Here is a 17,500-nt window from a genome sequence, read left to right as displayed (position 1 = left end):
CCACACACTCTCTCTCACACACACACTCTCTTTCACAGTTTCTCTCTCTCTCTCTCACACACACACACACGCACACATTCATAGGCACCCACAGATGCACAGGCACACACACACCCACTCAGAGACACACAGACACAGCACACACACACTCACACACACACACTCACATACACAGACACACACACACACACACACACACACCCACTCAGACACACATACACAACCACACACACACTCACAGACACTGACACACACCGACACCCACACACACAGACACACACATAAACACACACACACATACACAGACACACACACACTCACACACACAGACTCACACACAGAGACGCAGACACAGACACACATACATTCACAGACACAGACACACACACACGTGCACACAGACACACACACACACTCACACACAGACAGATGCGCTCTAGACTCACACACATTCAGACATTCACAGACACAGCTCCCCACCCCCATCACTGTCAGTGAGGGCAGGCTGTGGGGAGGGGGGAGGGGGATGGGGAGGGAGGGGGAGGGGAGAGATGGGAGGAGTCAGTCATTTTCTGATGTATTCGCAATGTAACAGGGAGATAGATGGTAGTGAGAGAGGGAGGGAGAGAGAGGGAGGGAGAGAGAGGGAGGGAGAGAGAGGGAGGGAGAGAGAGGGAGGGAGAGAGAGGGAGGGAGAGAGAGGGAGAGAGAGAGAGGGAGAGAGAGAGACCCAGCGAGAGGGAGAGAGAGAGAGAGAGAGAGAGAGAGAGAGAGAGAGAGGGAGGGAGAGAGAGAGAGAGAGAGAGGGAGGGAGAGAGAGGGAGAGAGAGAGAGGGAGAGAGAGAGACCCAGCGAGAGGGAGGGAGGGAGAGAGAGAGAGACCGAGAGAGAGAGAGAGGGAGGGAGAGAGAGAGAGAGAGAGACCCAGCGAGGGGGAGGGAGAGAGGGAGGGAGGGAGAGGGAGAGAGAGAGAGGGAGAGGGAGAAACCCAGCGAGAGGGAGGGAGAGAGAGACCCAGTGAAAGGGAGGGAGAGAGAGAGGGAGGGAGGGAGAGAGGGAGAAAGAGAGAGCGAGAGAGAGAGAGAGTGAGAGACCCAGCGAAATGGAGGGAGAGAGGGAAGGAGAAAGGGAGGAAGAGGGAGAGAGAGCGACCCTGCGAAAGCGAGGGAGAGAGAGAGAGACCCAGCGAAAGAGAGGGAGAGAGGGACAGAGGGAAGGAGAGAGGGAGGCAGAGAGAGACCCAGAGGGAGGGAGAGGGGGACGGAGGGAGGGAGGGAGAGGGGGGACGGAGGGAGGGAGGGAGAGGGGGACGGAGGGAGAGAGGGAAGGAGAGAGGGAGGCAGAGAGAGATCCAGCGAGAGGGAGGGAGAGAGAGAGCGAGGAGGAGAGAGAGAGAAAGAGCAGCAGAGGGGAGGTGTCTCAGTTGGTGATGGTTCACAGACAGAGTCAGACAGTGAATGCTGCAGGATCCAGAGAGAGAACGGGCTGTTATCAACACTCCCAGGACAGGGACCGCACGGGGAGAGATACAGAGTAAAGCTCCCTCTACACTGTCCCCCCATCAAACACTCCCAGGGACAGGGACAGCACGGGGAGAGATACAGAGTAAAGCTCCCTCTACACTGTCCCCCCCATCAAACACTCCCAGGGACAGGGACAGCACGGGGAGAGATACAGAGTAAAGCTCCCTCTACACTGTCCCCCCCCATCAAACACTCCCAGGGACAGGGACAGCACGGGGAGAGATACAGAGTAAAGCTCCCTCTACACTGTCCCCCCATCAAACACTCCCAGGGACAGGGACAGCACGGGGAGAGATACAGAGTAAAGCTCCCTCTACACTGTCCCCCCATCAAACACTCCCAGGGACAGGGACAGCACGGGGAGAGATACAGAGTAAAGCTCCCTCTACACTGTCCCCCCATCAAACACTCCCAGGGACAGGGACAGCACGGGGAGAGATACAGAGTAAAGCTCCCTCTACACTGTCCCCCCATCAAACACTCCCAGGGACAGGGACAGCACGGGGAGAGATACAGAGTAAAGCTCCCTCTACACTGTCCCCCCATCAAACACTCCCAGGACAGGGACAGCACGGGGTTAGATACAGAGTAAAGCTCCCTCTACACTGTCCCCCATCAAACACTCCCAGGGACAGGGACCGCACGGGGAGAGATACAGAGTAAAGCTCCCTCTACACTGTCCCCCATCAAACACTCCCAGGGACAGGGACAGCACGGGGAGAGATACAGAGTAAAGCTCCCTCTACACTGTCCCCCCATCAAACACTCCCAGGACAGGGACAGCACGGGGAGAGATACAGAGTAAAGCTCCCTCTACACTGTCCCCCCATCAAACACTCCCAGGACAGGGACAGCACGGGGAGAGATACAGAGTAAAGCTCCCTCTACACTGTCCCCCCATCAAACACTCCCAGGACAGGGACAGCACGGGGAGAGATACAGAGTAAAGCTCCCTCTACACTGTCCCCCATCAAACACTCCCAGGACAGGGACAGCACGGGGAGAGATACAGAGTAAAGCTCCCTCTACACTGTCCCCCATCAAACACTCCCAGGGACAGGGACAGCACGGGGTTAGATACAGAGTAAAGCTCCCTCTACACTGTCCTCCATCAAACACTCCCAGGGACAGGGACCGCACGGGGTTAGATACAGAGTAAAGCTCCCTCTACACTGTCCCCCCATCGAACACTCCCAGGGACAGGGACAGCACGGGGTTAGATACAGAGTAAAGCTCCCTCTACACTGTCCCCCCATCAAACACTCCCAGGACAGGGACAGCACGGGGTTAGATACAGAGTAATGCTCTCTCTACACTGTCCCCCCATCAAACACTCCCAGGACAGGGACAGCACGGGGTTAGATACAGAGTAAAGCTCCCTCTACACTGTCCCCCCATCAAACACTCCCAGGACAGGGACAGCACGGGTTAGATACAGAGTAATGCTCTCTCTACACTGTCCCCCCATCAAACACTCCCAGGACAGGGACAGCACGGGTTAGATACAGAGTAAAGCTCCTCTACACTGTCCCCCATCAAACACTCCCAGGACAGGGACCGCACGGGGAGAGATACAGAGTAAAGCTCCCTCTACACTGTCCCCCCATCAAACACTCCCAGGGACAGGGACAGCACGGGGAGAGATACAGAGTAAAGCTCCCTCTACACTGTCCCCCCATCAAACACTCCCAGGGACAGGGACAGCACGGGGAGAGATACAGAGTAAAGCTCCCTCTACACTGTCCCCCCCATCAAACACTCCCAGGGACAGGGACAGCACGGGGAGAGATACAGAGTAAAGCTCCCTCTACACTGTCCCCCCCATCAAACACTCCCAGGGACAGGGACAGCACGGGGAGAGATACAGAGTAAAGCTCCCTCTACACTGTCCCCCCATCAAACACTCCCAGGGACAGGGACAGCACGGGGAGAGATACAGAGTAAAGCTCCCTCTACACTGTCCCCCCATCAAACACTCCCAGGGACAGGGACAGCACGGGGAGAGATACAGAGTAAAGCTCCCTCTACACTGTCCCCCCATCAAACACTCCCAGGACAGGGACAGCACGGGGTTAGATACAGAGTAAAGCTCCCTCTCCACTGTCCCCCATCAAACACTCCCAGGGACAGGGACCGCACGGGGAGAGATACAGAGTAAAGCTCCCTCTACACTGTCCCCCATCAAACACTCCCAGGGACAGGGACAGCACGGGGAGAGATACAGAGTAAAGCTCCCTCTACACTGTCCCCCCATCAAACACTCCCAGGACAGGGACAGCACGGGGAGAGATACAGAGTAAAGCTCCCTCTACACTGTCCCCCCATCAAACACTCCCAGACAGGGACAGCACGGGGAAGATACAGAGTAAAGCTCCCTCTACACTGTCCCCCCATCAAACACTCCCAGGACAGGGACAGCACGGGGAGAGATACAGAGTAAAGCTCCCTCTACACTGTCCCCCATCAAACACTCCCAGGACAGGGACAGCACGGGGAGAGATACAGAGTAAAGCTCCCTCTACACTGTCCCCCCATCAAACACTCCCAGGGACAGGGACAGCACGGGGTTAGATACAGAGTAAAGCTCCCTCTACACTGTCCTCCATCAAACACTCCCAGGGACAGGGACCGCACGGGGTTAGATACAGAGTAAAGCTCCCTCTACACTGTCCCCCCATCGAACACTCCCAGGGACAGGGACAGCACGGGGTTAGATACAGAGTAAAGCTCCCTCTACACTGTCCCCCCATCAAACACTCCCAGGACAGGGACAGCACGGGGTTAGATACAGAGTAATGCTCTCTCTACACTGTCCCCCCATCAAACACTCCCAGGACAGGGACAGCACGGGTTAGATACAGAGTAAAGCTCCCTCTACACTGTCCCCCAATCAAACACTCCCAGGGACAGGGACAGCAGGGGGTTAGATACAGAGTAAAGCTCCCCCTACACTGTCCCCCAATCAAACACTCCCAGGGACAGGGACAGCACGGGGTTAGATACAGAGTAAAGCTCCCTCTACACTGTCCCCCAGTCAAACACTCCCAGGACAGGGACAGCATGGGGTTAGATACAGAGTAAAGCTCCCTCTACACTGTCCCCCATCAAACACTCCCAGGACAGGGACAGCATGGGGTTAGATACAGAGTAAAGCTCCCTCTACACTGTCCCCCATCAAACACTCCCAGGACAGGGACAGCACGGGGTTAGATACAGAGTAAAGCTCCCCCTACACTGTCCCCCCATCAAACACTCCCAGGACAGGGACAGCACGGGGTTAGATACAGAGTAAAGCTCCCTCTACACTGTCCCCCCATCAAACACTCCCAGGGACAGGGACAGCACAGGGTTAGATACAGAGTAAAGCTGCCTCTACACTGTCCCCCCATCAAACACTCCCAGGACAGGGACAGCACGGGGTTAGATACAGAGTAAAGCTCCCTCTACACTGTCCCCCCCTCAAACACTCCCAGGACAGGGACAGCACGGGGTGAGATACAGAGTAAAGCTCCCTCTACACTGTCCCCCATCAAACACTCCCAGGACAGGGACAGGGACAGCACGGGGCTAGATACAGTGTAAAGCTCTCTCTACACTGTCCCCCCATCAAACACTCCCAGGACAGGGACAGCACGGGGTTAGATACAGAGTAAAGCTCCCTCTACACTGTCCCCCCCATCAAACACTCCCAGGGACAGGGACAGCACGGGGTTAGATGCAGAGTAAAGCTCCCTCTACACTGTCCCCCCATCAAACACTCCCAGGACAGGGACAGCATGGAGTTAGATACAGAGTAAAGCTCCCTCTACACTGTCCCCATCAAACACTCCCAGGACAGGGACAGCAAGGGGTTAGATACAGAGTAAAGCTCCCTCTACACTGTCCCCCCCATCAAACACTCCCAGGGACAGGGACAGCACGGGGTTAGATACAGAGTAAAGCTGCCTCTACACTGTCCCCCCATCAAACACTCCCAGGACAGGGACAGCACGGGGTTAGATACAGAGTAAAGCTTCCTCTACACTGTCCCCCCATCAAACACTCCCAGGACAGGGACAGCACGGGGTGAGATAAAGAGTAAAGCTCCCTCTACACTGTCCCCCATCAAACACTCCCAGGACAGGGACAGCACGGGGTTAGATACCGAGTAAAGCTCCCTCTACACTGTCCCCCCTTCAAACACTCCCAGGACAGGGACAGCATTGGGTTAGATACAGAGTAAAGCTCCCTCTACACTGTCCCCCCTTCAAACACTCCCAGGACAGGGACAGCACGGGGTTAGATACAGTGTAAAGCTCCCTCTACACTGTCCCCATCAAACACTCCCAGGGACAGGGACAGCACGGGGTTAGATACAGAGTAAAGCTCCCTCTACACTGTCCCCATCAAACACTCCCAGGGACAGGGACAGCACGGGGTTAGATACAGAGTAAAGCTCCCTCTACACTGTCCCCCCATCAAAACACTCCCAGGGACAGGGACAGCACGGGGTTAGATACAGAGTAAAGCTCCCTCTACACTGTCCTCCATCAACCACTCCCAGGGACAGGGACCGCACGGGGTTAGATACAGAGTAAAGCTCCCTCTACACTGTCCCCCATCGAACACTCCCAGGGACAGGGACAGCACGGGGTTAGATACAGAGTAAAGCTCCCTCTACACTGTCCCCCCATCAAACACTCCCAGGACAGGGACAGCACGGGGTTAGATACAGAGTAATGCTCTCTCTACACTGTCCCCCCATCAAACACTCCCAGGACAGGGACAGCACGGGTTAGATACAGAGTAAAGCTCCCTCTACACTGTCCCCCAATCAAACACTCCCAGGGACAGGGACAGCAGGGGGTTAGATACAGAGTAAAGCTCCCCCTACACTGTCCCCCAATCAAACACTCCCAGGGACAGGGACAGCACGGGGTTAGATACAGAGTAAAGCTCCCTCTACACTGTCCCCCAGTCAAACACTCCCAGGACAGGGACAGCATGGGGTTAGATACAGAGTAAAGCTCCCTCTACACTGTCCCCCATCAAACACTCCCAGGACAGGGACAGCATGGGGTTAGATACAGAGTAAAGCTCCCTCTACACTGTCCCCCCATCAAACACTCCCAGGACAGGGACAGCACGGGGTTAGATACAGAGTAAAGCTCCCTCTACACTGTCCCCCCATCAAACACTCCCAGGACAGGGACAGCACGGGGTTAGATACAGAGTAAAGCTCCCTCTACACTGTCCCCCCCATCAAACACTCCCAGGGACAGGGACAGCACGGGGTTAGATACAGAGTAAAGCTGCCTCTACACTGTCCCCCCATCAAACACTCCCAGGACAGGGACAGCACGGGGTTAGATACAGAGTAAAGCTCCCTCTACACTGTCCCCATCAAACACTCCCAGGACAGGGACAGCACGGGGTGAGATACAGAGTAAAGCTCCCTCTACACTGTCCCCCCATCAAACACTCCCAGGACAGGGACAGCACGGGGTGAGATACAGAGTAAAGCTCCCTCTACACTGTCCCCCATCAAACACTCCCAGGACAGGGACAGGGACAGCACGGGGCTAGATACAGTGTAAAGCTCTCTCTACACTGTCCCCCCATCAAACACTCCCAGGACAGGGACAGCACGGGGTTAGATACAGAGTAAAGCTCCCTCTACACTGTCCCCCAATCAAACACTCCCAGGGACAGGGACAGCAGGGGGTTAGATACAGAGTAAAGCTCCCCCTACACTGTCCCCCAATCAAACACTCCCAGGGACAGGGACAGCACGGGGTTAGATACAGAGTAAAGCTCCCTCTACACTGTCCCCCAGTCAAACACTCCCAGGACAGGGACAGCATGGGGTTAGATACAGAGTAAAGCTCCCTCTACACTGTCCCCCATCAAACACTCCCAGGACAGGGACAGCATGGGGTTAGATACAGAGTAAAGCTCCCTCTACACTGTCCCCCCATCAAACACTCCCAGGACAGGGACAGCACGGGGTTAGATACAGAGTAAAGCTCCCTCTACACTGTCCCCCCATCAAACACTCCCAGGACAGGGACAGCACGGGGTTAGATACAGAGTAAAGCTCCCTCTACACTGTCCCCCCATCAAACACTCCCAGGACAGGGACAGCACGGGGTTAGATACAGAGTAAAGCTCCCTCTACACTGTCCCCCCATCAAACACTCCCAGGACAGGGACAGCACGGGGTGAGATACAGAGTAAAGCTCCCTCTACACTGTCCCCCATCAAACACTCCCAGGACAGGGACAGGGACAGCACGGGGCTAGATACAGTGTAAAGCTCTCTCTACACTGTCCCCCCATCAAACACTCCCAGGACAGGGACAGCACGGGGTTAGATACAGAGTAAAGCTCCCTCTACACTGTCCCCCCCATCAAACACTCCCAGGGACAGGGACAGCACGGGTTAGATGCAGAGTAAAGCTCCCTCTACACTGTCCCCCCATCAAACACTCCCAGGACAGGGACAGCATGGAGTTAGATACAGAGTAAAGCTCCCTCTACACTGTCCCCATCAAACACTCCCAGGACAGGGACAGCATGGGGTTAGATACAGAGTAAAGCTCCCTCTACACTGTCCCCCCCATCAAACACTCCCAGGGACAGGGACAGCACGGGGTTAGATACAGAGTAAAGCTGCCTCTACACTGTCCCCCATCAAACACTCCCAGGACAGGGACAGCACGGGGTTAGATACAGAGTAAAGCTTCCTCTACACTGTCCCCCCATCAAACACTCCAGGACAGGGACAGCACGGGGTGAGATAAAGAGTAAAGCTCCCTCTACACTGTCCCCCATCAAACACTCCCAGGACAGGGACAGCACGGGGTTAGATACCGAGTAAAGCTCCCTCTACACTGTCCCCCCTTCAAACACTCCCAGGACAGGGACAGCATTGGGTTAGATACAGAGTAAAGCTCCCTCTACACTGTCCCCCCTTCAAACACTCCCAGGACAGGGACAGCACGGGGTTAGATACAGTGTAAAGCTCCCTCTACACTGTCCCCATCAAACACTCCCAGGGACAGGGACAGCACGGGGTTAGATACAGAGTAAAGCTCCCTCTACACTGTCCCCATCAAACACTCCCCAGGGACAGGGACAGCACGGGGTTAGATACAGAGTAAAGCTCCCTCTACACTGTCCCCCCATCAAACACTCCCAGGGACAGGGACAGCACGGGGTTAGATACAGAGTAAAGCTCCCTCTACACTGTCCTCCATCAAACACTCCCAGGGACAGGGACCGCACGGGGTTAGATACAGAGTAAAGCTCCCTCTACACTGTCCCCCATCGAACACTCCCAGGGACAGGGACAGCACGGGGTTAGATACAGAGTAAAGCTCCCTCTACACTGTCCCCCCATCAAACACTCCCAGGACAGGGACAGCACGGGGTGAGATACAGAGTAAAGCTCCCTCTACACTGTCCCCCCATCAAACACTCCCAGGGACAGGGACAGCAGGGGGTTAGATACAGAGTAAAGCTCCCCCTACACTGTCCCCCAATCAAACACTCCCAGGGACAGGGACAGCACGGGGTTAGATACAGAGTAAAGCTCCCTCTACACTGTCCCCCCCCATCAAACACTCCCAGGACAGGGACAGCACGGGGTTAGATACAGAGTAAAGCTCCCTCTACACTGTCCCCCCCATCAAACACTCCCAGGGACAGGGACAGCACGGGGTTAGATACAGAGTAAAGCTGCCTCTACACTGTCCCCCCATCAAACACTCCCAGGACAGGGACAGCACGGGGTTAGATACAGAGTAAAGCTCCCTCTACACTGTCCCCCCATCAAACACTCCCAGGACAGGGACAGCACGGGGTGAGATACAGAGTAAAGCTCCCTCTACACTGTCCCCCATCAAACACTCCCAGGACAGGGACAGGGACAGCACGGGGCTAGATACAGTGTAAAGCTCTCTCTACACTGTCCCCCCATCAAACACTCCCAGGACAGGGACAGCACGGGGTTAGATACAGAGTAAAGCTCCCTCTACACTGTCCCCCCCATCAAACACTCCCAGGGACAGGGACAGCACGGGGTTAGATGCAGAGTAAAGCTCCCTCTACACTGTCCCCCATCAAACACTCCCAGGACAGGGACAGCATGGAGTTAGATACAGAGTAAAGCTCCCTCTACACTGTCCCCATCAAACACTCCCAGGACAGGGACAGCATGGGGTTAGATACAGAGTAAAGCTCCCTCTACACTGTCCCCCCCATCAAACACTCCCAGGGACAGGGACAGCACGGGGTTAGATACAGAGTAAAGCTTCCTCTACACTGTCCCCCCATCAAACACTCCCAGGACAGGGACAGCACGGGGTGAGATAAGAGTAAAGCTCCCTCTACACTGTCCCCCATCAAACACTCCCAGGACAGGGACAGCACGGGGTTAGATACCGAGTAAAGCTCCCTCTACACTGTCCCCCCTTCAAACACTCCCAGGACAGGGACAGCATTGGGTTAGATACAGAGTAAAGCTCCCTCTACACTGTCCCCCCTTCAAACACTCCCAGGACAGGGACAGCACGGGGTTAGATACAGTGTAAAGCTCCCTCTACACTGTCCCCCATCAAACACTCCCAGGACAGGGACAGCACGGGGCTAGATACAGTGTAAAGCTCCCTCTGCACTGTCCCCCCATCAAACACTCCCAGGACAGGGACAGCACGGGGTTAGATACAGAGTAAAGCTTCCTCTACACTGTCCCCCCCATCAAACACTCCCAGGGACAGGGACAGCATGGGGTTAGATACAGAGTAAAGCTCCCTCTACACTGTCCCCCCATCAAACACTCCCAGGACAGGGACAGCATGGAGTTAGATACAGAGTAAAGCTCCCTCTACACTGTCCCCCATCAAACACTCCCAGGACAGGGACAGCACGGGGTTAGATACAGAGTAAAGCTCCCTCTACACTGTCCCCCCATCAAACACTCCCAGGACAGGGACAGCACGGGGTGAGATACAGAGTAAAGCTCCCTCTACACTGTCCCCCATCAAACACTCCCAGGACAGGGACAGCACGGGTTAGATACCGAGTAAAGCTCCCTCTACACTGTCCCCCCTTCAAACACTCCCAGGACAGGGACAGCATTGGGTTAGATACAGAGTAAAGCTCCTTCTACACTGTCCCCCCTTCAAACACTCCCAGGACAGGGACAGGGACAGCACGGGGCTAGATACAGTGTAAAGCTCTCTCTACACTGTCCCCCCATCAAACACTCCCAGGACAGGGACAGCACGGGGTTAGATACAGAGTAAAGCTCCCTCTACACTGTCCCCCCCATCAAACACTCCCAGGGACAGGGACAGCACGGGGTAGATACAGAGTAAAGCTCCCTCTACACTGTTCCCCCATCAAACACTCCCAGGACAGGGACAGCATGGAGTTAGATACAGAGTAAAGCTCCCTCTACACTGTCCCCATCAAACACTCCCAGGACAGGGACAGCACGGGGTTAGATACAGAGTAAAGCTCCCTCTACACTGTCCCCTATCCCAGGACAGGGACAGCACGGGGTTAGATCCAGAGTAAAGCTTCCTCTACACTGTCCTGGGTACAGCTGTGTTTGTCCTGGGACAGGGCCTGGGGTGGTGGTCTCATTCAGAAATGGTGGGGCTGGACTGACAACTGTGTTCCCTCTCCTCCCCTCTCTCTCCTTCTCTCTCTCCTTCCCTCTCCCTCCCTCTCGCTCCCTCTCCCGCTCTCCCCCTCTCACTCCTACTCTCTCTTCCTCTCTCTCTCTCTCTCTCTCTCCCTCCGTCTCCCTCCCCCCTCCTCTCTCTTCTCCGTCTCTCCCTCTCTCTCTCTCCCCTCCCTTTCCCTCTCCTCCCTCCATCTCTCTCCCTCCCCTTCCCTCTCCCTCCCCTCTCTCTCTCCCTCCCTCTCCCTCCCTGACAGCACCTCGGTGTACAACGCTGTGGTGACCTATATGAAGTTCCTGGGGGTGAAGACCAAGGAGCCGCGGCCACTTGAGAAGAAACGACACTTTCTGATCCGCAGAAAGGTAGGTCAGCAGCTGGTGAGGCCTCCCACTGCCGAATAGCCAGGCTCCACGACCGGTCGGGGGGTGGTTTTGGTGTGAGATTTGCTGCATTTCTTGCCTCAGGCTGGGAATGTCGGTGATCCGGTTGTAGGGCTCCCCCTGTCCCAGTCAGCAAGGCCATTCGGCCTGTCTGCTCACTCCTGGTACAGCAGAAATCCAGGTTAGTCCCAGTGCCGCACTGACAGCCAGCCCCTACACCCCCTCCCTATCTCTGTAACCCCCTCCAGACCCTACACCTCCTCCCTATCTCTGTAACCCCCTCCAGACCCTACACCCCCTCCCTATCTCTGTGACCCCCTCCAGACCCTACACCCCCTCCCTATCTCTGTAACACCCCTCCAGCCCCTACACCCCCCTCCCTATCTCTGTAACCCCCTCCAGCCCTTACAACCCCCTCCCTATCTCTGTAACCCCCTCCAGCCCCTACACCCCCTCCCTATCTCTGTAACCCCCCTCCAGCCCCTACACCCCCCTCCCTATCTCTGTAACCCCCCTCCAGCCCCTTCACCCCCTCCCTATCTCTGTAACCCCCTCCAGCCCCTACACCCCCTCCCTATCTCTGTAACCCTCTCCAGCCCCTACACCCCCTCCCTATCTCTGTAACCCCCTCCAGCCCCTACACCCCCTCCCTATCTCTGTAACCACCTCCAGCCCCTACACCCCCTTCCCTATCTCTGTAACCCCCTCCAGCCCCTACACCCCCTCCCTATCTCTGTAACCCCCTCCACCCCTACACCCCCTCCCTATCTCTGTAACCCCCTCCAGCCCCTACAACCCCTCCCTATCTCTGTAACCCCCTCCAGCCCCTACACCCCCTCCCTATCTCTGTAAACCCCTCCAGTTCCTACACCCCCTCCCTATCTCTGTAACCCCCCTACACCCCCTCCCTATCTCTGTAACCCCCCTACACTCCCTCCCTATCTCTGTAACCCCCTCCAGCCCCTACACCCCCTCCCTATCTCTGTAACCCCCCTACACCCCCTCCCTATCCTGTAACCCCCTCCAGCCCCTACACCCCCTCCCTATCTGTGTAAACCCCTCCAGTTCCTACACCCCCTCCCTATCTCTGTAACACCCCTACACCCCCTCCCTATCTCTGTAACCTCCTGCATCCCCTACACCCCCTCCCTATCTCTGTAACCCCCTCCAGCCCCTACACCCCCTCCCTATCTCTGTAACCCCCTCCAGCCCCTACAACCCCCTCCCTATCTCTGTAACCCCCCTACACCCCCTCCCTATCTCTGTAACCCCCTCCAGCCCCTACACCCCCTCCCTATCTGTGTAAACCCCTCCAGTTCCTACACCCCCCTCCCTATCTCTGTACCCCCCTACACCCCCTCCCTATCTCTGTAACCTCCTGCATCCCCTACACCCCCTCCCTATCTCTGTAACCCCCTCCAGCCCCTACACCCCCCTCCCTATCTCTGTAACCCCTTCCACCCCCTACACCCCCTCCCTATCTCTGTAACCCCCCTCCAGCCCCTACACCCCCTCCCTATCTCTGTAACCCCCCTACACCCCCTCCCTATCTCTGTAACCCCCCTACACCCCCTCCCTATCTCTGTAACCCCCTCCAGCCCCTACAACCCCCTCCCTATCTCTGTAACCCCCTCCAGCCCCTACACTCCGCCCTGTCTCTGGGAAGCAGTGGGGCCATGTTGGGCGATGTGGAGCCGCTATGTGAATGCAGGTGGTTGTTGTTGACGGGGGTGTGGTGCTGCTGTGTGCAGGGTCCCACGGCGAGGAAGGAGAGTGAGACGCTGAGGCCAGACGAGAAGAAGAGGAAGGGGATTGGGAGCATCCTGGACCTGAGACGGCCCCCCCGCGGTGACCCTGGCACCAGCAGCAGCGGTGAGTGTGGGAGGGGGGCAAGAGACCCTGAACTGGGGGGGGGGTGTGGGAGATGGTGATGATGGGGGAAATGAGAGAAGTGGGAGGGAGGGTGGCTCAGTGGGTTCGTGCTGCTCCCTCCCGGTGCCAGGGACCCGGGTTCGATCCCAGCCTCGGGGGGGCGACTCTCTCTCTCTGTGTGTGTGTGTGTGTGGAGTTTGCACATTCTCCCCTTGTCTCGGTGGGGTGTCCTCCCACAGTCGGGGTTTGGGTGGATTAGTCCGGGGGTAAGCGTAGGGAAGGGAGGGATGGAGATTGGGAAGTTGGTGGGTGGGGGCGTGCGGGGAATCAGGAGAGGTGTGTGGAGTCATGAGGCTGTGGCGAGGAGGACTGGGAGCGGGACGGAGGGGTTTCCGGGGAGCGTTGTCCCTGACTTTGTCCCACGTCGAAAGCTGAGGAGATGTCAGGCTGCTGTTCTGCGATTCCGCCACCAGATGGTGGTGTCCACCACAGTCTGGAGAGAGTCCGGGTGAAACTGAGAGCTCCAGAGACTCAGAGAGATGTACAGCACGGAAACAGACCCTTCGGCCCGACTCGTCCATGCCAACCAGATATCCTAAATTAATCTAGTCCCACCTGCCAGCACCTGGCCCATATCCCTCCAAACCCTTCCTATTCATATACCCATCCAGATGCCTCTTAATTGTTGTAATTGTACCAGCCTCCACCACATCCTCTGGCAGCTCATTCCACACACGTACCACCCTCTGTGTGAAAAACGTTGCCCCTTAGGTCTCTTTTATATCTTTCCCCTCTCACCCTAAACCTATGCCCTCTAGTTCTGGACTCCCCGGCCCCAGGGAAAAGACTTTGTCTATTTACCCTATCCATGCCCCTCATAATTTTGTAAACCTCTATAAGGTCCCCCCTCAGCCTCCGACGCTGCAGGGAAAACAGCCCCAGCTTGTTCAGCCTCTCCCTATAGCTCAAACCCTCCAACCCTGGCAACACCCTTGTAAATCTTTTCTGAACCCGTTCAAGTTTCACAACATCTTTCCGAGAGGAAGGAGACCAGAACTGCACGCAATATTCCACCAGTGGCCTAATCAATGTCCTGTACAGCCACAATATGACCCCCCAACTCCTGTACTCAATCCTCTGACCAATAAAGGAAAGCATTCCAAACGCCTTCTTCACTATCCTATCTACCTGCGACTCCACTTTCAAGGAGCTATGAACCTGCACTCCAAGGTCTCTTTGTTCAGCAACACTCTCTAGAAATTTACCATGAAGATTTGCTAAGATTTGCTTTCCCAAAATGCAGCACCTCGCATTTATCTGAATTAAACTCCACCTGCCACTTCTCAGCCCATTGGCCCATCTGGTCAAGATCCTGCTGTAATCTGAGGTAACCACCTTCGCTGTCCACTACACCTCCAATAGAGTGTGAGACAATGAGTGAGGAAGAGACTGAGAACTCCAGAGCCAGAGTATAGGACCCATCGTGGGCCTGAGTGCTGCTGAAAGAGAGAGAGAGAGAGAGAGAGAGAGCAAGGGAATGAGTGAGAGAGAGACAGAGAGAGAGAGAGACACAGAGAGAGAGAGAGCACGAGAGAGATCGAGAGGGAGTGCGAGAGACAGAGAGAGAGAGAGATGGAGAGAGACTGAGAGAGACAGAGAGAGACAGACAGAGTGAGAGAGAGAGAGCAAGAGAGACAGAGAGGGGGAGAGTGTGAGAGAGAGAGAGACAGAGAGAGAACGAGAGAGACAGAGAGCGAGAGAGAGAGAGAGACAGAGAGAGAAAGACACAGCGAGAGAGACAGAGAGAGAGAGACGTGGGGAAGCAGCGTTGAGATGGAACGAGACAGTGAGGGACTGAGTGACCCAGAGGGAGTCAGTGTGGTGCCCATGCTCCACCCCTGAGCGTTCCCTTCCCTGTCAGTGTGAGTCCCTCTGCCTAACTCTCCATCCTTGTTTTCCAGGTGCCGATGTCAAGCTGGAAGGAGGTGAGTCTTTCTCTGGCCATGGCATGGCTCCCGGCACGGGCTGATGGCGAGGGTATTCTCTGGGGAACCGGGAGAGGGGGAGGGGGTTTTCCCGGGGAGTGGATGCTCGGCTGGGCCGGCCACGGGGTTCCCGGGAAGGCTGGGAGCTCCGCACTGACCCTCCGACAGTGCGGCACTCCCCTCAGCACTGACCCTCCGACAGTGCGGCACTCCCTCAGCACTGACCCTCCGACAGTGCGGCACTCCCTCAGCACTGACCCTCCAACAGTGCCCACTCCCTCAGCACTGACCCTCCGACAGTGCGGCACTGCCTCAGCACTGACCCTCCGACAGTGCCCACTCCCTCAGCACTGACCCTCCACAGTGCCCACTCCCTCAGCACTGACCCTCCGACAGTGCGGCACTCCCTCAGCACTGACCCTCTGACAGTGAGGCACTCCCTCAGCACTGACCGTCCGACAGTGCGGTGCTCCCTCAGCACTGACCCTCCGACAGTGCCCACTCCCTCAGGCACTGACCCTCCGACAGTGCAGCACTCCCTCAGCACTGACCCTCCGACAGTGCGGCACTCCCTCACACTGACCCTCCGACAGTGCGGCGCTCCCTCAGCACTGACCCTCCGACAGTGCCCACTCCCTCAGCACTGACCCTCCGACAGTGCAGCACTCCCTCAGCACTGACCCTCCGACAGTGCGGCACTCCCTCAGCACTGACCCTCCGACAGTGCGGCGCTCCCTCAGCACTGACCCTCCGACAGTGCCCACTCCCTCAGCACTGACCCTCCGACAGTGCAGCACTCCCTCAGCACTGACCCTCCGACAGTGCGTCACTCCCGCAGCACTGACCCTCCGACAGTGCGGCACTGCCTCAGCACTGACCCTCCGACAGTGCGGCACTGCCTCAGCACTGACCCTCCGACAGTGCGGCACTGCCTCAGCACTGACCCCTCCGACAGTGCGGCACTGCCTCAGCACTGACCCTCCGACAGTGCGGCACTGCCTCAGCACTGACCCTCCGACAGTGCGGCACTGCCTCAGCACTGACCCTCCGACAGTGCGGCACTGCCTCAGCACTGACCCTCCGACAGTGCGGCACTGCCTCAGCACTGACCCTCCGACAGTGCGGCACTGCCTCAGCACTGACCCTCCGACAGTGCGGCACTGCCTCAGCACTGACCCTCCGACAGTGCGGCACTGCCTCAGCACTGACCCTCCGACAGTGCGGCACTCCCTCAGCACTGACCCTCCGACAGTGCGGCACTCCCTCAGCACTGACCCTCCGACAGGGGGAGAAGGGAGAGAGTGAGTTGGAACAGGTTGCTCATTGCAGTGGCCTCTCTGCAGTGATTGTTGTCTGTCCTTTTACTGGAGAGTTCCAATCGTATCCTGTAACACGTCAGTATCGCCCTCGATTATGACAAGTTTTCTCTCAGTACTGGGACTGCTGCCTGATGCTTTTTGCCTGTTTCCAACGTCCCCCGGCACCGAATGCAGCAAAATTCCGATAGAAATTCGAGTTAACGTTCCCGTGTTCCCATCTTTCCCAAGTCAAACCCTCCATCGATCGGAAGAACTCGAGCCAAACAGGAAAATCCCAATCGGAATCCAGCACCAGCAGGCAAAAGATCATCACTGCATTTCCCGAGGGATCAGACACTGCCCCAGGTTCGGGGACAAGTCACGTTCTCTCCAGGGAAGATTCCGAATGTGACCCAAGTAAGTCCGAAACCGCGGGAGGTGTAGTTCAAAGCTGGGACTGTCAGTAACATGGGTTTCAGGGTGTCACTAAGTGACAGTGTGAGGGAGCTGGATTAACATCAGTACAGATACAGTCAGTAACACAGGGTGCTGGGGGTGGGTGAGGGGTTACTGAGGGACAGTGTGAGGGAGCTGGATTAACATCAGTAGGGATACAGTCAGTAACACAGGGCCCTGGGGGGAGAGGGGTTACTGAGGGACAGTGTGAGGGAGCTGGATTAACATCAGTAGGATACAGTCAGTAACACAGGGCCCTGGGGGGGAGAGGGGTTACTGAGGGACAGTGTGAGGGAGCTGGATTAACATCAGTAGG

At 56.6% G+C, this 17,500-nt stretch overlaps 1 protein-coding gene across 1 annotated transcript in view; it reads left to right on the top strand.

The window, feature by feature from the left end:
- The window catches only part of LOC132833908 (rho guanine nucleotide exchange factor 1-like), a 106,833-nt gene that overhangs the window by 89,023 nt on the left and 310 nt on the right, over positions 1-17,500 (top strand). Inside the window, exons 10-13 of the mRNA XM_060852567.1 lie at positions 11,450-11,555; positions 13,325-13,445; positions 15,407-15,430; positions 16,978-17,145. Coding sequence (XP_060708550.1) covers positions 11,450-11,555; positions 13,325-13,445; positions 15,407-15,430; positions 16,978-17,145 — 419 coding nt within the window. The remainder of the gene's footprint in view (positions 1-11,449; positions 11,556-13,324; positions 13,446-15,406; positions 15,431-16,977; positions 17,146-17,500) is intronic.

This window comes from Hemiscyllium ocellatum, chromosome 38, assembly GCF_020745735.1.
Source record: "Hemiscyllium ocellatum isolate sHemOce1 chromosome 38, sHemOce1.pat.X.cur, whole genome shotgun sequence".
In the NCBI taxonomy this organism is placed as follows: domain Eukaryota; kingdom Metazoa; phylum Chordata; class Chondrichthyes; order Orectolobiformes; family Hemiscylliidae; genus Hemiscyllium; species Hemiscyllium ocellatum.
The sequence above is the reverse complement of the archived record's forward strand: the minus strand, read 5'-3'. Positions and strand labels throughout refer to the sequence as shown.